Source organism: Megachile rotundata, chromosome 10 (assembly GCF_050947335.1).
Source record: "Megachile rotundata isolate GNS110a chromosome 10, iyMegRotu1, whole genome shotgun sequence".
Lineage (NCBI taxonomy): Eukaryota > Metazoa > Arthropoda > Insecta > Hymenoptera > Megachilidae > Megachile > Megachile rotundata.
The window spans coordinates 11,429,757-11,450,774 of NC_134992.1; the positions used below are offsets into that span (position 1 = coordinate 11,429,757).

The 21,018-nt window shown below is 38.5% G+C and overlaps 2 protein-coding genes across 6 annotated transcripts in view; one reads left to right on the forward strand and one right to left on the reverse strand.

Moving 5' to 3' along the window:
• Nucleotides 1–16,377, forward strand: part of LOC100881343 (choline/ethanolamine transporter flvcr2a) — a 37,268-nt gene extending 20,891 nt beyond the window's left edge. For 3 of the 5 annotated variants that reach the window (XM_076536269.1, XM_012298583.2, XM_012298582.2), the window contains exons 2-9: nucleotides 3,549–3,763; nucleotides 5,010–5,228; nucleotides 6,495–6,719; nucleotides 9,918–10,059; nucleotides 11,568–11,773; nucleotides 11,844–11,947; nucleotides 12,011–12,121; nucleotides 12,248–16,377. In XM_076536269.1, coding sequence (XP_076392384.1) covers nucleotides 3,680–3,763; nucleotides 5,010–5,228; nucleotides 6,495–6,719; nucleotides 9,918–10,059; nucleotides 11,568–11,773; nucleotides 11,844–11,947; nucleotides 12,011–12,121; nucleotides 12,248–12,509 — 1,353 coding nt within the window. In that variant the 5' untranslated portion in view covers nucleotides 3,549–3,679 and the 3' untranslated portion in view covers nucleotides 12,510–16,377. The remainder of the gene's footprint in view (nucleotides 1–3,548; nucleotides 3,764–5,009; nucleotides 5,229–6,494; nucleotides 6,720–9,917; nucleotides 10,060–11,567; nucleotides 11,774–11,843; nucleotides 11,948–12,010; nucleotides 12,122–12,247) is intronic. The other 2 variants (XM_076536270.1, XM_012298584.2) reach the window with 1 other exon arrangement.
• A 214-nt stretch (nucleotides 16,378–16,591) lies between these two features.
• The window catches only part of CAH1 (carbonic anhydrase 1), a 30,486-nt gene continuing 26,059 nt past the window's right edge, over nucleotides 16,592–21,018 (reverse strand). The window contains exon 7 of the mRNA XM_012298580.2: nucleotides 16,592–20,610. Coding sequence (XP_012153970.1) covers nucleotides 20,542–20,610 — 69 coding nt within the window. The 3' untranslated portion in view covers nucleotides 16,592–20,541. The remainder of the gene's footprint in view (nucleotides 20,611–21,018) is intronic.

A 21,018-nucleotide genomic window follows, 5' to 3' on the forward strand; every position in this document is an offset into this window, starting at 1 on the left:
TTTATATGTATAGTGCAAGTGTCTCAACATTGCAAATAGTTAATTGAAGCTTGTTTTTAAAAAATGGACAAATTTACTGAAAACATTATTACAATGTATAAAGACGACTATAAGTGAACCACAGATGATATCAGCATTGAACTTTGCTTTTACAAAATGAACAAATTTATTGAAAACATTATTGCAAATGTATAAAGACTACAAGTGAACCAAACATGACATCAATACTCAACCTTGCTTTTATAAGATGAACAAATCTATTGAAAACACTATTGCAAATATATAAAGATTACAAATGAACCAAACATAACATCAACACAGAACCTTGCTTCTCAAAAATAAACAACTGTATTGAAACCACTATAAATTACAATTATATAAAAATGATAGGAAGTTCATTACACAAGAGACCACCTTTGTACTTCCTTTGCAAAAATGAACAAATTTATTGAAAACACCATTGCAATTATATAAAGACACCAAGTGAACCAAAGATGACATCAACACAGAGCCTTGCTTTTCAAAAATGAACAAATGTATTGAAACCACTGTAAATTATACAGGGTGTCTCACAACTAGTGTAGGTCCCTGAAATGGGGGATAGCTGACGTGATTCTGAACAAGATTTCCCTTTGCAAAAATGGAGTTTGAAGCTTCGTTTTTGAATTATTAAGGAAAAACACGGACCAATCAGAGCGCGAGGACGCGTGCGCAGACGCGAGACAGCTTCGAGCATGGCGGCTGAGCGCGCGTAATCCTCGCGCTCTGATTGGTCCGTGTTTTTCCTTAATAATTCAAAAACGAAGCTTCAGAGCGAATTTTTGCAAAGGGAAAAGTTGTTCAGAATCTCGAACCCCAGCACCTAATTGAAGTAGTTACACTAGTTATGAGACACCCTGTATAGATTCCCATACCACAAGTTTATATCCCTGGATTCAAGTATCTCTAACTTACACAAGAGACCACCTTAGAACTTCCTTGCAAAAATGAATAAATTAATCATTGTAAATATGTAAAGACTGCAAGTGAACCAAAGATAACATTGAACCTTGCTATACTTATTACTGGAATCTAATATATTATTTAACAACACTTATTTTATAGAAAAGGAAACATTGTAACTCTAGAACTATTACACTTGCAACGACAAATTAAATTTACCCGCTTTTAAATTGAAAAACAAAGAAAATCTAGTAAAATTCGAAACTTGGAATCAGAAAATTTTACTGCTTAATACTTCTCGTTATAAATGAAGTAAAATAACACGGACAAAGTATAATCTCCCAGAACATTAATCATCTTTATCAAAATTTTCTGCCGATCCTCAATGTATTATTTCCAGCGAATAACGCTTGAAATAAATCGCAATTAATTGACAATTAAATCGCTCATTAAATGAAAAGAATCTGTGATATCGTCAAAATTTATCGTACTTTATAAGCTCCTCAACGACGGCCGGATTAACACAAAGGAAAACGTCGATTTCGTCCGGAACGAATTTGCACTTTGATTTTCATTAACGCACGATCGTCAATTATTCTCGACTCGATCGATAATCGCCGATTGCGCAATCGTTACGAACTATATGACACATTCCACAGAGAAAAACTTATTACGGGCTTATAAATAATTCATCGATTATTCATTCACAAACACTGTATTGATCTGTTTGTATATGCTTGACGAAATTTTCCATGAACTTTACATTGAGCATTTTAACGTCACATTATTCACTCTTTTTTTAATCTAATCTGAAAATATTGTGTGGTTGAATGGACGAGTTTTTTGATAAGTTCTGTAGTGTTACACTCAAGTTTTTTGATAAAAAATTATGTCCAAAAGAATGACAACTGATTGCAATCAGCTAACGAATGGAAGTAAACATTATAACATATTGCCTCTCATTGTACTATACCATTGTGTATACCTTCATTGTTCACCTAATTTACATCTAGACAGAAGTCCAAGCAAAGAACATCGCTACAAAGAGTCTAATCCCAGAGCCGAAAGACGATTTCCTATTTGTGGTACGTGTCTAAAAAAAGCGACAACTCGTCACAAGACTACTTCATCTCTTCTCGTTAATCTGGAAATCTAACGCGTGGATATCTAACGCGTAGGTATCTAATGCGTGGAAATTTAACGCGTGCAAATCTAATTCGTGGAAATATAATGCGTATAAATATCTAACCCGTGAATACCTGATGAGTCGATATCTAACCAGTGAACAACTAACGCGTGGAAATCTAATGTATGGGTATCTAACGCGTGGAAATCTAATGCGTGGAAATCTAATGTGTATAAATATGTAACGCATAGATATCTAACGCGTGGATACCTGACGGGTGGGTATCTAGCGAGTGAATAACTAACGCGTGGAAATTTAATGAGCTGAAATCTAACGCGTGGAAATTTAATGAGCTGAAATCTAACGCGTGGAAATCTAATGCGTGGAAATCTAACGCATGGAAATCTAATACGTATAAATATGTAACGCGTAGATATCTAACGCATGGATACCTGACGGGTGGGTATCTAACGAGTGAATAACTAACGCGTGGAAATATACTGAGTTGAAATCTAACGCGTGGAAATCTAATGCATAAATATATATAACGCGTGGATACCTGACGGATAGGTATCTAGCGAGTGGATAACTAACGCGTGGAAATTTAATGAGTCGAAATCTAACGCGTGGAAATCTAATGCCTATAAATATGGAACGCGTAGATATCTAACACGTGGATACCTGACGGGAGGCTATCTAGCGAGTGAAAAACTAACGCCTGGAAATCTAATGAGTCGAAATCTAACGCGTGGAAATCTAATGTGTAAAAATATCTAACGCGTAGATATCTAACGCGTAGATATCTAACGCGTGGATACCTGACGAGTGAATAACTAACGCGTGAAAATCTAATGCGTGGGAATCTAATGCGTAAAAATATCTAACGCGTGGATACCTGACGAGTAAATAATTAACGCGTGGAAATCTAATGCGTGGGAATCTTATGCGTAAAAATATCTAACGCGTGGATACCTGACGAGTAAATAACTAACGCGTGGAAATCTAATGCGTGGGAATCTAATGCGTGGATATCTAATGCGTGGATATCTAATGCGTAGAAATCTAATGCGTGGATATCTAATGCGTGGAAATCTAATGCGTGGAAATCTAACGCGTGGATATCTAACCCCATTATAATATATAATATATAATACACTTTCATTGTTCCTCTAATTTACATCCAGACAGAAATCCAACTAAAAAAACATCGCAGCAGAGACCCTAATCCCAGAGCCGAAAGTCGATTTCCTATTCGTGGTACGTGTCTAAAAAAAGCGACAACTCGTCCAGAAGCCTACTTCATCTCTCCTCGTTAATCTGGAAATTCGTTGTCCAAGTAACGAAGCCAAGAGAAAAGCTCGCCGCTAATTGGTACTCTAAACCCGGCAAATTCATTAACATCCACACTGGGTGTACTTGATCGATAGCAACGTCGTTACGTGTAATCAAATCCGTTCGTTCTTTGTTCGTATTTTTACAGGCGATCAGCTCGATTAAAATTCGAAGAACAATCGAGCGGAGTATTGATAAAAGATTGAAAGTCGAAGTGGCAGCGGTAACGACCAGGGGTATTTAATAAGTGATTCGAGTGAATCGGCTTTCTTGTAAATTATGGAGCAAGGACAAGACGCGAAAATGGTGAAAAACACGGCGGACTACGTGAAGGCCATGGAAAGTGGCGTTCAACCGACTCAGGTGACTAATACCTTCTGGGTGCAGAATTCGGAAATGAGAAAATTATAAATTTCAAACTTTCTGTATTTGTTAACTTGTGAAGAATAAAACTGTTTCTTTGTTGTGTTGTGAAGTTCAATTTCTTAGATATGGAAGCAGATAGGTTTCTTTGAGGGTGAATTAGATTAGGTGCAATTTATGTTGGGGTAATGTAGAGTAAGGTATTTATAATATCAGTCAATCCAGATAATGTAAGATCTACATCAAAGGGAATTTTGATGAGAGAAAATTTATTGTCGAAGGAAGTTTAAGCTTTGGTTGTAAAGGGTACTAAAGTAGCAAAGTATGAGTATGAAAGAACTTAGGTATTGGATCTAAGAAGATCTTGAAAGTTAGGTACTAGAAATTTTAATGATGAAGGTATTTTACCACAAGTCATTGTTATAGGTACGTTAGATACCAGAAATGTTACTCAAGGTTACCTAGGTATCAGAAATGTTAGCACTCAAGGTTATCCAGGTATCTGAAATGTTAGCACGCAAGCTTATCGAGGTATTAGAAATGTTAGCACTCAAGGTTACCTAGGTATCTCAAGTGTTAGCACTCAAGGTTACCTAGGTATCTCAAGTGTTAACACTCAAGGTTACTTAGGTATGAGAAATGTTAGCACTCAAGGTTACCTAGGTATCTGAAATGTTAGAACTGAGGGTTGCCTAGGTATCTGAAATGTTAGCACTCAAGGTTACCTAGGTATCTCAAGTGTTAGCACTTAAGGTTACCTAGGTATGAGAAATGTTAGCACTCAAGGTTACCTAGGTACCAGAAATGTTAGCACTCATGGTTACCTAGGTGTCTGAAATGTTAGCACTCGAGGTTACCTAGGTATCAGAAATGTTAGCACTCAAGGTTACCTAGGTATCAGAAATGTTAGCACTCAAGGTTACCTAGATACCAGAAATGTGAGCACTCAAGATTATCTAGGTACCTAGAATATCAGTGTTCAAGGTTACCTAGACACCTTAAATTTCCAGAACTTGAGGTAACACAGGTAGCAGAAATTTTATAAATTGTGTTAAATTCGACATCATAAGTCCTACTGTTAAGTCCCAGAATTTAATTAGAACCCAGAACCCAAAAACTTCAAAAGCCTGAACTATCTGAATCCTTAAAACTCCCTGAATCATCAAGTTACAAACAATATTATTCAGGCAAAAAAAATTTAATAAACTACAGTTAGGTAACAAAAACATTAATCATAACGTTCCAGGCCGAAACAAAAGTTTACAAACGAAGATGGCTAATCCTGATGATCTTCGTGCTGTACAGTTCCAGCAACGCGATGCAATGGATCCAATACAGCATCATCGCGAACATCGTGGTGGCATATTATGGCGTGACCAGTTTTTTGGTGGACATGACCAGCATGATATACATGATCACGTATATACCTTTCATATTTCCAGCCAGCTATCTGCTCGACAAGTTCGTAAGTACGACGTTTGATATCGAATACGCGACGAGCTGTTAGGTCATCGCGCGATTATCGGGCGAGAAATCGTATTTTAGAAGTGTCTTATCTCGAGTGCCTCGTGTTTTCGATTTTGAATGAGTTTCACGGATTTGAGGAGAAGTAGTGGGGAATTTGGAAATTTACGGATTTGGTGAATTGAGACAATGGAGAATATGGAGGAATATATGAGGGAATATGTGGATTAGGAAATGTGGAAATTGGACAATATTAGAATTGGACAATATTGGAATTGGAGAATGTGGGAATTGGACAATGTAGGAATTGGAGAATGTGGAAATTACACAATATGGGCATTGGACAATGTAGGAATTGGACAATGTGGGAATTGGACAATGTGGGAATTGAGTTTGGTGAGTTGAGAAAATGGAGAATATGAAGGAATATACGGAGGAGTATATGAGGGAATATGTGGATTAGGAAATGTGAAAATTGGACAATGTGGGAATTGGACAATATTGGAATTAGACAATGTAGGAATTGGGAAATGTGGAAATTTCACAATGTGGGAATTGGACACTATGGGAATTAGACAATGTAGGAATTGGACAATGTGAGAATTAGACAATGTGGGAATTGGACAATATAGAATTGGACAATATGGGAATTGGACAATGTGGGAATTGAATTTAGTGAGTTGAGAAAATGGAGAATATGAAGGAATATACGGAGGAATATATGAGGGAATATGTGGATTAGGAAATGTGGGAATTGGACAATATGGAATTGGACAATGTGGAATTGGACAACGTGGGAATTGGACAATGTGGGAATTGGGGAATATGGAATTGGGAAATGTGGAAATTGGAGAATGTGGAATTGGGGAATGTGGGATTGGAAAATGTTGAATTGGGGAATGTAGAAATTGGAGAATGTGGAATTGGGGAATGTAGAAATTGAAAAATGTGGAATTGGGGAATGTGGGAGTTGGGGAATGTGGAATTGGGGAATGTAGAAATTCAAGAATGTGGAGTTGGGGAATGTGGAATTGGGGAATATGGGAATCTGGAAATGTGGGAATTGGAGAATATGGAATTGGAGAATGTGGAATTGAGGAATGTGGAATTACAGAATGTGGGAATTAGGGAATGTGGAATTGGGGAATGTTTGAATTGCAAAATGTGGAATTGGGGAATGTAGGAATTGGGAAAACTTGAGAATTAAAAAATTTAAAAGTCTACAAATTTGTACAGCCACTACATCGCAAATTTATATCAATTTCAGGGCCTAAGATTCGCCGTAGTAAGCGGAGCAGTCGGTACAGCGCTCGGTTCCTGGATCAAAGTGTGCAGCGTGAATCCAAATCATTTTTGGATAACATTCATCGGGCAAACGGTTGTCGCATTAAGTCAAACGTTTATCCTATCCGTTCCAGCGCGTTTAGCAGCTGTTTGGTTTGGTCCGGATCAGGTTAGCAGTGCGTGTAGCATCGGCGTTTTCGGAAATCAGGTCAGTCAAACTTTGTTAACGATTACTCCATAATTACATTATATATTGATACCACAGTTTACATACAAATTTCTTGTGATCAATATCAAATTTACTTAAAATTTCAAGTATTAGTAAAAATCATTTTACATATATAATACAATATTATTATATACATATTCTAAACATTTCTGTTTAGAAGTTTATTGAAGTTGATTGAAAACAGAAACGTGTTATGATAAATGTAGATCTCTTTAACCCTCTGTAATATAATTTGTCAGGCGGGTCAGAATTAGTCAGAAGTTAAAATGTTATATCAATTTGGTATCAAACAACTATGCAAATAATTATATTTGGACTCCTATTTAAACTCCAGAATAAAGCATTTGACCTCCAATTTAAACTCCAATTTGAACCCCAAAATGAAGCGTTTGAACTCTAATTTGAAGACCAAAGTAAAGCACTCGATGTTCAACTTGAACTCCAAAATTAGAATAAAATTATAAAAATTCTAAATAATATCTCGAATTACAACTCGTAAAAATATAGCAAGATAATGTTTGACTGGAACAACGAGTTAACCAGTGATAACAGGTTAACTTGGAGGATCGTAATGGATCTCGAGTGTACACTACCTGTCTGGGACACCGACAGAATTCTAATTCGATCGACAGGGTCGTCGGTGAGTTAAGCCGTGATTAGGTGGGAAACAGAGTCGCAGCATGCACCCACGTTTCATTCCGCGGAGCCGATAGGGGATCTGGTCCCTATCAGACGAATTAAACGAGCGTAGCTTCAACAGCCGTTGCGATTCAACCCTTCTCCATTCAATGAATTCAAAGTGCTTTATAGCGATTGTTTGCGACGAATAATGCGGAATACACTGCTTCAGGATATACGCAGTGTTAACATGTTTGAACATTTGTTAAGTTCATCGATGGTCAGCTGTTTGATTCTTTGGAAAGTTTTTGAAATTTTTGCTTTGAATTCTTTGCATTTGTGAGAGTAGGATTTGTTGGAGTTATAAGATCAGATACTGATACTTGATGCTTTACGTTTATGGCACTGAAGAAACTGTAATGTGAAAGATTTAATTTCCCAATTCCCATATTTCCCAATTCTCACATTCCCCAATTCACACATTTCCAGATTTCAATATTCCCCAATTCCCATATTTCCAGATTCCCATATTACCCAATTTCCACATTTTCTAATTCTCACATTTCCCAACTCCAGATTCCCCAATCCCACATTTCCCAATTCCCACATTTTCCAATTCCACATACCCCAATTCCCACATTGTCCAATTTCACATTCCCCAATTCCATATTGTCCAATTCCATATTGTCCAATTCCCACTTTCTCCAATTCCCACATTGTCCAATTTCACATTCCCCAATTCCCACATTCCCCAATTCCACATTCCCCAATTCCACATTCCCAAATTCCCACATTTTCCAATTCCACATACCCCAATTCCCACATTGTCCAATTTCACATTCCCCAATTCCATATTCTCCAATTCCATATTGTCCAATTCCCACTTTCTCTAATTCCCACATTGTCCAATTTCACATTCCCCAATTCCACATTCCCCAATTCCACATTCCCCAATTCCCACATTTTCCAATTCCACATATCCCAATTCCCACATTGTCCAATTTCACATTCCCCAATTCCACATTCCCCAATTCCCACATTTTCCAATTCCACATATCCCAATTCCCACATTGTCCAATTTCACATTCCCCAATTCCACATTCCCCAATTCCACATTCCCCAATTCCCACTTTCTCCAATTCCCACATTGTCCAATTCCCATATTGTCCAATTCCCAAATTGTCCAATTCCCAAATTGTCCAATTCCCAAATTGTCCAATTTCTACATTCCCCAATTCCTACATTGTCTAATTCCGACATTGTCCAATTTCCACATTGTCTAATTCCAATACTGTCCAATTTCCACATTTCCTAATCCACATATTCCCTCATATATTCCTCCGTATATTCCTTCATATTCTCCATTTTCTCAATTCACCAAATTCAATTCCCACATTCCCCAATTTCCACATTCCCCAATTCCTGCATTGTCTAATTCCAATATTGTCCAATTCCGACATTGTCTAATTCCAATATTGTCCAATTTCCACATTTCCTAATCCACATATTCCCTCATATATTCCTCCGTATATTCCTCCATATTCTCCATTTTCTCAATTCACCAAATTCATTTCCCACATTGTCCAATTTCCACATTCCCCAATTCCTGCATTGTCTAATTCCAATACTGTCCAATTCCGACATTGTCTAATTCCAATATTGTCCAATTTCCACATTTCCTAATCCACATATTCCCTCATATATTCCTCCGTATATTCCTCCATATTCTCCATTTTCTGAATTCACCAAATTCAATTCCCACATTGTCCAATTTCCACCTTCTCCAATTCCCACATTGTCCAATTTCCGCATTCCCTAATTCTCACATTCCCCAATTCCACATACCCCAATTCCAAATTCCCCAATTTCTCAATTCACCAAATCCCTAAATTCCACGTCAAAAAGTTCTCGTGCTGCTATTGATTCATTAAAATTTTAATTCGTACTATGAGATCACTATCAAAAATAATTTGTAACTAATTCCTCATCAATAAAGACGTAGAAATATATCAATGATCAAACATAAAAACCGCCATTTTAAGTTTTAAATATTCAAGGTTACAAAGGTACATTGAACCACGAATTAGATCTTGCGACTTCAGACATGACTCACAAGAACAGAACCTAAATTGTCTCCAGTTCTAAATTATGATGCAAATAATATAACATAAGTAAGAGTTAATATTATATTTGTGAAGGAATTTGAACAAAGATTCCGTCACTGTAACCGTGGCATTTAAGTGTAGGCGATAAGAGTGCATAAGTAACATACTTAACGTGGAATTACGAAATTGGACGATTGACCTTGTCGTCGATGGTGTTCTCGTAACACCATGGAAGGCTGTCACGCTTCCAGGCAAGCTTTCAACAGCGGAACTCTCGCTGGAATCGTCACTGATGGGCTGAAAAGAATAATGATCTCTTACTTCCTTGAAATAATGATAATGAACGTTCAGCGTCTTTTCTGAACGACACTGATTCCGTCGCGAGCACGCGATGTTTACACGGAATAGATCAAGCACTATCATCGATCTTTTATCGATAATTTTATATTTGCAGCTGGGAATAGCCATGGGATTTCTATTTCCACCGATGCTCGTTTCGAACAGTGAGGACCACAATGTGATTGGACGGGGATTGCAAATTATGTTCTACATCGTCGCTATTTTTACCACCGTCATTTTAGCCCTCATTCTTATCTGTAAGTATGTTTTTAACACTGATTAAGCCGTTTTTTTTTTTAATGATTTTTGATTAGTAATTCAGTTTGCTCAGATATGAGGTATAGCTCTTGTTATATTGCCACGGATGGTATTACGAGAGTTCTTTATACAGCTTGGTTGTGCACATTGTAATTTCACGCTTGGTAATTCCTCGTATGACAATTCTACGCTCAGCAATTTCACGCGTGGTAATTCCTCGTATGACAATTCCTCGCTTCAGAATTTCATACGTGGTAATATAACGCAAGGTAATTACATATGTAGCGATTCCATGCGTGGTAATCCAACGCGTGAATATTTTATGCGTGACGGTACAACGCGGGGCAGTACAATATATTAGGGGTACCGAAAAGTAATCAAACTTTTGTTTGCTGGCGAAAAATATTTATTTATTAAAGAAATCTTAAATCAACAAAATAATTTCCATCACTTTATAACTTTATAGCTTTTTGCCAGCGTATAGGCAACTGTTCCCTTCTTTAAAAAAATGTGCTTCGATTGTTCATAGAAAAACTTTGAAATCATCGAAGAAATTTTGATTACTTTTCGGTACCCCTAATATTATGATACTACGCGTGGATATCTGACGCGTGGATGTTTAACGCGTGGATGTTTAACGCGTAGTTATCTGACGCGTAGATATCTGGCGCGTAGGTACCTGACGCATGGATATCTAACGCGAAATGTATCTGATGCATGGAAATCTAACGCGTGGAAATCTAATGCGTATAAATATCTAACGCGTAGATTTCTAACGCGTGGATACCTGACGAGTGGATGTCTAATGAGGGAATAAATAACGCGTGGAAATCTAATGCGTGGAAATCTAACGCGTGGAAATCTAATTCGTGGAAATCTAATGCGTTTATATCTAACGCGTGGATACCTGACGAGTGGATATCTAATGAGTGAATAACTAACGCGTGGATATCTAACGTGTAAATATCTAACGCGTGGATATCTAACGCGTGGATATCTAACGCGTGGATATCTAACGGATATATAACTACCGCGTGGAAATCTAATGTGTATAAATATCTAACGCGTAGATTTCTAACGCGTGGATACTTGACGAGTGGATATTTAACGCGAAAGGTATCTGATGCGTGGAAATCTAACGCGTAGAAATCTAATGCGTGGAAATCTAATACGTATAGATACCTAACGCGTAGATATCTAACGCATGGATACCTGACGAGTGGATATCTAATGAGGGAATAACTAACACGTGGAAATCGAATGCGTAGAAATCTAACGCGTGGATACCTGACGAGTGGATATCTAATGAGTGAATAACTAACGCGTGGATATCTAACGTGTGAATATCTAACGCGTGAATATCTAACGCGTAGATATCTAACGGATGAATAACTACCGCGTGAAAATCTAATGCGTAGCGACCTAATGCCTTGAAATCTAACGTGTAGGGATCCAACACGCAATTATACCATTTCCAACGATATTATTAACAGAAATGTCATTTCAGTTTTCAAGTCTGAACCACCCCTGCCCCCAAGTCCAGCCCAGGCAGTCCAAAGAGAAGCAGAATCCACGGAAAGTTTCTTCCAGTCAGTTAAGAAGCTAGTCACAAACGTTGGTTATCTGTTGCTGTTACTCAGCTACGGTATCAACGTCGGCGTTTTCTACGCCATCAGCACTCTCTTGAACCAGATAGTGCTCGATTATTTCCCGGTGAGTGAATTTTTCATTAGCCATTTTTAATCAACTGTTCTTGTTATTTAATATGTATTTTTATTTTCAGAATCATGAGAAAGATGCTGGTCGAATCGGTTTGACCATCGTCTGCGCCGGAATGTTAGGTTCAGTAGTGTGCGGTATCGTCTTGGACAAAACGCACAAATTTAAGTGAGTGAATATTATACAACCTTGTTTCTTAAATTAGAACTCTAATATCAATTTCGTTTCCAGAGAGACAACGTTGGGAGTGTACCTCTTTTCTTTCCTTGGGATGATTGTGTTCACGTTCACTTTGGACACCGGTCGAATATACGTTATTTACATAACGGCAGGCCTATTAGGGTAAGCATTTATTGGAAATATTCCAATACTTATGAAAAGTACGAAAATACTTATGTATATTTATAGTCTAATATATTTACTAAGCTGTGTTTATATTTATCTAATTTATAAATTAATATTTTTCAGATTCTTCATGACCGGTTATCTACCCGTGGGCTTCGAGTTGGCTGCAGAGCTGACATACCCGGAACCGGAAGGAACCTCAGCCGGTTTACTGAACGCAGTGTGTCAAGTGTTCGGTATCGCCTTCACGAGCCTCTACGGATGTACCATGAACATCTGGGGTAATTTCTGGGCGAATATTGGCCTGTGTGTCACGCTCGCCCTCGGCTGCTTCCTCACGACCATCATTCCCAACGATCTTCGAAGGCAGAATGCCAAGTTTTAATTCAATCTTCCGGTTTGATATACGAATTAGCAGGAACCTCCGTGGTCTATGCGAGAGACCTTTCTAAACAGTTGCAATTATTTACTCCTCAAAAATTATTTACTCGGTAAATAATTGCAGAAGGTAAAAATGAGCCATTAAAAGCCAGTCTCTTCAGATTTTATTGTGGAACCACTGTATTGTATTCACATGATTCGCTTCTCTCAGACACGTTATCACTGTCTAACTGTTAAGCTATCGCCTCATCAGACCTTGATGAATTCGTACCTTTAAATATAGAAAGATTTCGAGTGAATACAATCAACCGGAAGACGAGTGATAAATGAGTGATAATGGTTCAAGATCTGAAATCGCGTTGGAATATTCCATGAAGCTGTCACATGTCAAAATCGTTAAATCTCTGACATCATTGCACATCCGGTAATATTATTGATTGTTCAAATTGCAATGACTGTTAACATCGTGGAATGTTCCCATAGCGTCTGGATAACATCCGCACACCTCATCAAGAAAACACAAAGCAAATTAAGCTTCAACATATTATAGTTTTAAGTTAAGACTTTCGGCGCAGTATTCGTAGGATCATTTATTCTCTGTATACAGTATTAGTCTTATTTGAAGATTACCCTGATAGGGTACAGAAATGTCTAAAATGTTTGCTTTTTTATAAGCTTTGAGGTTTGGATGATGTTGAGAATTCAGAGCTTTGATTCGATGCAATATGTGATTACGTGTAGCGATTACTGTGTGTGAGTTTTGTTGATATTAGGAATTATTGCGCAGAATACGTGTAGAGATTACTATGAGAGTACGCTGTGTAATTATTGCGTTTGGTGACATGATGCGCGGCGGTTGCTATGTATTCGTTAAATATTACACATTCCGATTATACTGGCAATTACTATGCGTTACGGTTACGTTTGATCATTAGCTGGTGATGTAATGCATTACTGTACGTTTTAAATATTATGCGCGTTAGATTTTCACGCGCCAGATACCTACGCGTTAGATATCCACGCGTTAGATACCTACGCGTTAGATATTCACGTGTCAGATATCTACGCGTCAGGTATTCACTCGTTAGATATTCACGCGTTAGATAACCACGCGTCAGATACCTACGCGTTCGACATCTACGCGTCAGATGTTCACGCGTTAGATATCCACGCGTCAGATATGCACGCGTTCGACATCCACTCGTTAGATATCCACGCGTTAGACATCCACGCGGCAGATACCCACGCGTTAGATATTCACGCGTCAGATATCTACGCGTTAGGTATTCACTCGTTAGATATTCACGCGTCAGATATCTACGCGTTAGATAACCACGCGTCAGATACCTACGCGTTCGACATCTACGCGTCAGATGTTCACTCGTTAGATTTCCACACGTCAGATATCCTCTCGTTAGATATCCACGCGTTAGACATCTACTCGTTAGATGTCCACGTGTTAGATATCTATGCGTTAGATAATCATGCGTCAGATACCTACTCGTTCGACATCTACGCGTCAGATGTTCACGCGTTAGATATCCACGCGTCAGATATGCACGCGTTAGACATCCACTCGTTAGATATCCACGCGTTAGACATCCACTCGTTAGATGTCCACGCGTTAGATATCCACGCGGCAGATATCCACGCGTTAGACATCCACTCGTTAGATATCCACGCGTCAGATATGCACGCGTTAGACATCCACGCGTTAAATATCCACGCGTAGTATCACATTGCGTGATACACTCCCGCGTAGTATCACCACGCATAGAATATTCAAACTTTGAATTGCCACGCATGTAATCGCTACGTATGTAATCACCTTGCGTTGCATTACCACGTGTGATGCCACACATTCGCTACGCATTCAAACGTATAACTACGTAATAACTACACGTTACTACGAATATTTCTACACGTGGCATTAATATTGTGATTACAAAAATAATTTGATGCACACCAGTCACACATGGTGAGCTAACTCGACTAACACGTGGTGATCTCATGGTAATCTAATACATGATATTCGTCATAGTAATCCAATACATCACACGTGGCCATAGATATAGCAACAGTACTGAATCCTCTTCACCTAAAATCACTCAAAACCCAGTACAGTGGTTCTGAATCGAAGTTGTTAAGCGTTTCGTGAAATCAGAAGTCTTTCACGAAGATGTGACAGAAACGGTGATATCGACAATAATACTTTTAGATTAGATCCTACGCGAGGCGCGATGCTATGCATCCGTTGACTCATTCTCGTTACCTGTACGTGTTTTAAGCTAGATGATAGTGTTTCCTGTTTGATCTTCATGAAGAATCAAGCCTAACAAACGGTGCTTCCCTGTTACTTTTGTCGTGAATTCTATCAGAGATTTAACTCGGAAATGTTGTTACGGTATTCGAATGTTAAAGCGTTTGAAAGGTTGCTCCTTTGCAACAGGACTGACTCGAAAGATTTGTTTAGAATACTATTTTTTAATTTCAAAGTGTCATTATGATAAAGAGAATAGATTGTGATATTTCAAGTCGATGTGTACGCTCTTAGCAATCTTTCGATAGGGGAAAATTGAGGATATATTTTGTCGAAGCAATTTAGCGGCTCGGAATGCGTGAAATTAGCGAGGAATTCAATTTGCGAGCCGAGTCTTCTCTCGGTCGATTACTAGCTCCAAGAGTGATTAACTCGGTTTATGTTTGAAATTAGGTGAAACTGTTTTTTCAAAGCACGAACGTTCGATTTGAGTATTTTACAACGAATTATGTTAACATTTGTTTCCACGTACAAAATAAGTATTAACGAACGACGCAAACGTTGTTTATATACATACTATTTTTATAGCAACTACGGTTTGATGTCTGAGCGAATTAATATCTGGACTCTGCAGTGTGTTAAATATTTCTTGGAACAAAATATGCACACATCATTTTTACACTGTCAAATGTAATTTTTTTTTAATACACTCGAGATCCAGATTGTCCTTGAAAGAATTATCAGGTCGTAAGCTTCCAAAGAAACAAGTTTTATCGTTAGTCAATTAAGAAGCGAAAGATGTTTTATGAACTACGGTGTTGAATGTTTAAAAAAATGTACAGATATATGTATATGTTTACAAACATGTACGATATATTTCCTTATACGTTGTTAAAGCATATCGATAACGCTGGTCGAATATTAAACAATACAAAGAATTTTAAATGTCGTTGAATCATGTAAGAAAATTTAATGGTGTTACAGGATAGTTACCATACCTCGATGTAACGTGAAGACAATATATGAACTGTTGACCCGCGTTAAATCTGCATTGTAAAATAATCTGCTGTGTTTAACAATTGAATAATAATCGCACGTGTTTTGAACGTGTTCAAACAGAAAAAGTTGGCATTGAAATATCGGAATAATAGCAGATTATTTTACAATGATGTTCGATTAATTTTGCTGTATCAGCAATGTTTTTTATTGAAACGTAAACACGACTCCATTTTGTTCTGTCAAAGAGCTCGACTTCCGCTTTATTCTTTTCTTTTTGTCATTAATTTTACTTCGACGCATTTTTCTGATGATTTAAAAGAAAGAAGAGGATAAAGCGAAAACGGTGAAACGAAGTCTACGTTTACGTCTGTTTTGTAAATAAATTATTTTTCTCCGTCGAACCTGGAGGCTTTGCGCAAAGATCCGTTTAACGCGTGGCTAACAAAGAAAAGTATCTGTGATTGTTGACAATATCTGCTGTTTCATTAACGTCTCAACGTGTAAAACAATAAGAAAATCCAAGATTAACGAGCAAATCGAGATCGTCTATACTGTGTATGATTGGTAGCGTGTAGTCTTGTGAAGAAATCAATAAATTGATAAATATTTACGATACGATCTTTTTCTTATTGTCGACAAATATTTACTGCTATGTTTTTTATATTTTATATTAGAAAATTACCAGAGTCCTCTCCCTCTAGCCCAAAAGTCTATGAAGAAAATTTGAAGAAGAACCGATAAAAAATCTAAATCTCAAGTTCTCAATTTATTGTTGCGAAAGTATCACAAAGGATACAAGAATAAAGGTTCGAATAGAATACAACACATTCAAACGTATCGCCGTGACTACTATCACGGTCATTTATTTCCATGTTCTTTTTCTCTTTTTTGTTATATCACAGTCGATGCTACGAAATACATATACGGATTGCTTTTCACGCGTTCAACAATAAATACAGAAACTCCAATGAAATGTTATAATAATTACAATTATCCTGTTAGTTACACGCAATGACGTTATACGCTGACGTTCGTTTCATGTTGACACGGTTAATGTTTCAGGAGAAAGCTGACACTCGTTATTCGAGAACGAAGAAGGACTCTTTATGGTCTCCTGACCGGCGGTCACGCGAATCTCTTATAATCAGAACCGGGTCAAAGAACATTTAAATAGTACGTGTTTGCATTTCTTCCGTTTTTTACGACTTGGCGCAAACGTTCTTAAATCAGCTGGTACCATTGGCGTAACTAACATTCTTGTCTTTGTGGAATCGGTATTATATCAAGAGTTATGTCATCGAACTTTAGATTTTCACGCGGTGAATATTATGCGTGGAATTACCACGCGTCGAATTTACCACGCGTAGAATTACATGTTGAATACATCACGGGTAGAATTCACCACGCATCGAATTACCACGCGCCGAATTACTGCGCATCGAATTACCACGCGCCGAATTACTGCGCATCGAATTACTGCGCATCGAATTACCACGCGTAGAATTACTGCGCATCGAATTACCACGCATTGAATACACCACGCTTCGAATTTACCACGCGTCGCATATTCCACGCGTCGAATTACTACGCGTAGAATTTACCACGCGTCGAATTTACCAGGCGTCGAATATACCACGCGTCAAATACACCACGCGTCAAATACACCACGCGTCAAATACACCACGCATCAAATACACCACGCGTCGAATTACTACGCGTAGAATTTACCACGTGTGGAGTACACCACGTGTCGAATACACCACGCGTCGAATACATCATGCGTCGAATTTACCACGCGTCGAATACTCCACGCGTCGAATACTCCACGCGTCGAATATACCACGCGTCGAATACTCCACGCGTCGAATATACCACGCGTCAAATATACCACGCGTCAAATACACCACGCGTCAAATTACTACGCGTAGAATTTACCACGTGTGGAGTACACCATGCGTCGAATACACCACGCATCGAATACACCGCGCGTCGAATTACCGCGCGTAGAATTTACCACGTGTGGAGTACACCACGCGTCGAATACACCACGCGTCGAATACTCCACGCGTCGAATTTACCACGCGTCAAATACACTACACGTCGAATTACTATGCGTAGAATTTACCACGTGTGGAGTACACCACGCGTCGAATACACCACGCGTCGAATACTCCACGCGTCGAATTTACCATGCGTCAAGTACACTACACGTCGAATTACTACGCGTAGAATTTACCACGTGTGGAATACACCACGCGTCGAATACACCATGCGTCGAATTACCACGCGTAGAATTTACCACGTGTGGAGTACACCCCGCGTCGAATACACCACGCATTGAATTTACTACGCGTCGAATTACTACAGCTTGTATCTCCACGCGCCAACTCGCAACGCATCAAATATCCACACATCGAATTGCCACGCATCAAACGCCTACGCAAATAACATATCAAATTTCTGCAAGTGAAGCAGTAATCAATAGGATCCAGAATGAAGCCGGTCCGTAGCCAGTTACGCCAATGGCTATTACAGTCATTTACTTCCTTTTTCCAGCCCCGGATCTGATTAAACGAAACGAAACACAGAGCGCTGTTATCGTGAACAAAGCATCATTCGAAATAAAATTGCAATATGCAAAGAAAACTCGATCGTTATTCGTGTCGAAAATCGTCGAGCAAAAAGCGTTCGATCACTTAGGACACGAATGTAAATATATTGTATATATATATATATGTATCGTTAATGATAACAGTATAGAATTATTATTTCACGCAAGTGACTAAAGAAGGCACAAGGGGCGTGCACAATCCAAGGCACGTCGAACCAGCAATTTCCTTCGTGCGCTTTTTGTAATGACTTAGCGGGAAGATCGTACACGCGTCGGTTAATATTAAATACAGTAAATGGCACGCTATTCACGCTTGTCTAATTTCTGCTGGAGTACGTATATCGTTCTGATTTCGTCGAAATTTTGAAAGGCAAAGAAAGATTTCGGAGAGGAATTTAACGAGCTTGATCAGTAACCTGCTACCGATAATGCAGTGCGAGAAGACTGCTGTGAATATTCAAACTTAGAAATTCCAAATTCGAAGGAACGAGATTTAAACGATGGAAGATGCAAGGTTTCAGACTGTAACGTGTCGTAATTAACGCGTTGACTGTTAATGAATCATCGATGAATTTAATTTGATTGAACGATCGAACAATCAATAAGTGATTGGTTCGATTAGAATTCTACAGTTCCAGTCAAAGTGTTAATTAACTGATTTCTTAAAAGTAAATCGTTCTGCTATGTTATCGGTCGTAGGTTAATCTTTGCCCTTCAACAGCCTCGCAAACTTGTACAAACTATACAAACTGCAAACATCTATTTTGGACAATATCGTCCGTACATACGTGTATACATATATAATATTTATACATTGAACATATTAAACAATATTCAGTAAACAACAACATTATTCTCTTTCTGTTAAACCATTTAAATATTTTCCAGTAATGGACGGACCCGTTATTGTAGAACAAACTTTAATTAAACCGTTACTTCAATCATTCAGTTTCACCTAATATTCACAGAGGAAAAATACTGTTTAGTAGACCCATTTATAGTGATTACATGTTAAGAAAATTGTTTAAAAAATTCAGCCTATAATTGCGTTGACTTAATTTTGGTGATAATGAGAACATTGCTATGTAATGATAGAATGACTCAAATTTAGGTTAGGTAGTGAACGAGTCTATACTACATTCTGATAACTTTGACTATAATGGAAGTCAGTATGCTGATCACACAGCATACGTTGAAGGTCAACAAGGTCCCATAAACAGTATCTGTACCTCTGATCCTTGAAAAAATCTGATACTACGCGAAATTGAACGTACACTTCTGATTCGTTAAAAAGCAGTCGCAATAGTCTTTGACTAATCTAGCTGCTACTCTATTAGAGTCAAGCTTCTCGTCTCGACTACGTTTAATTGCACTTGGAATTCAGGTGAAATTAGCTGGCGATTATCGTCATGATCGTAAAACAATAACGGAACCTACAGTTTCACTTAACCGTTTAAAAGGCACACAGATATGTTGAACGTTCTGGGTCGTGCCATCGCTAATTTGTATTTATATCCCTTCAATTCCCCCTTTTACACAATTAGGAACATATTTCGTTCACGGTAATTATTTAAAACGCGTTCTATTAATTTTAAATACTTTTCTGCGTGGACACTATACGTAGAGCCCCAAAAGCGCGCGTTTAGCGGACGGTTACCGTATAGATACCTCAGTGCTGTCCACATCTTCCGGAAATTTACTCCCATCGTCCCAAAAATCCCTGACACAGCCATTCCCTAACTAATCCCTATTTACAGTTCGTTTCAATGATGTAGCAGTTCGTTAAAATTAAATAGAAAATATTCTCTCCGACAGGTCACATAAAACAGTGGACAGCACTCTATCAATTATTTTTCAGCGTTTCCCATCGATTCAAAACGAGCCAAAGCATCTTCCTCGCGGAAAATCCGAAGAATTCGTCCGAGTTTCGTTTTCCTGCAGTCGTTGTATTCGTGGAAAAAAAGGCACTCGGCGTTCACGGCGAAGTTACAAATGATTTCACCGTACGGAACGAAGGCCGACCGTCGCCGGGAACCAGGAAAGAAAAAAATAACAGTTTCTTCTTCTTTTGCGGCGGGCAACGGTCTGTTGGGTCGGTCGTTTCTTCCCTTGGTCGTTTTTCGTCCGGCATCGACTGGTTGTGACCCGGCTCGCGGCCAAACAGGCTCAGAAGCTGCCGCACTCGCGCAGCACGCGATTTCCAAGCGGCATCGGCGGACGGAAGTTGTTGATTACCTGCAACGAGCAGAGAACAGAGGTACCGGATTTAGAAAACGGGGCCGTGATTCCGCCGATCTGAAATTTATTCGTGACGATGACTAATAATAAAGAAACAGAAATAGAGGGGGAGAGGAAGTAGCGGGCTGCCGTTTATGCGGCTTGTCTCGCGACCTGGATGGAGATTAATCGAGCTGACCAGGAGGCGTCCAATGGGTGTTTCGTTCCGCCTTAACTACCTGTAGATGACGCGTTAGAAACCTTCGATGTTGCGGAGCTTTTCAAACTGAGATTAAATGTTGAATAACGCTGAGGTTTCTGATGGTAAATATGGACATGTGAGTAATATGGAGATATAGTTTTTGTCTGAATACAAGTAAATGTATTACAAGTAATACAAGTACAAGGTGTCTTAGATATAAGATA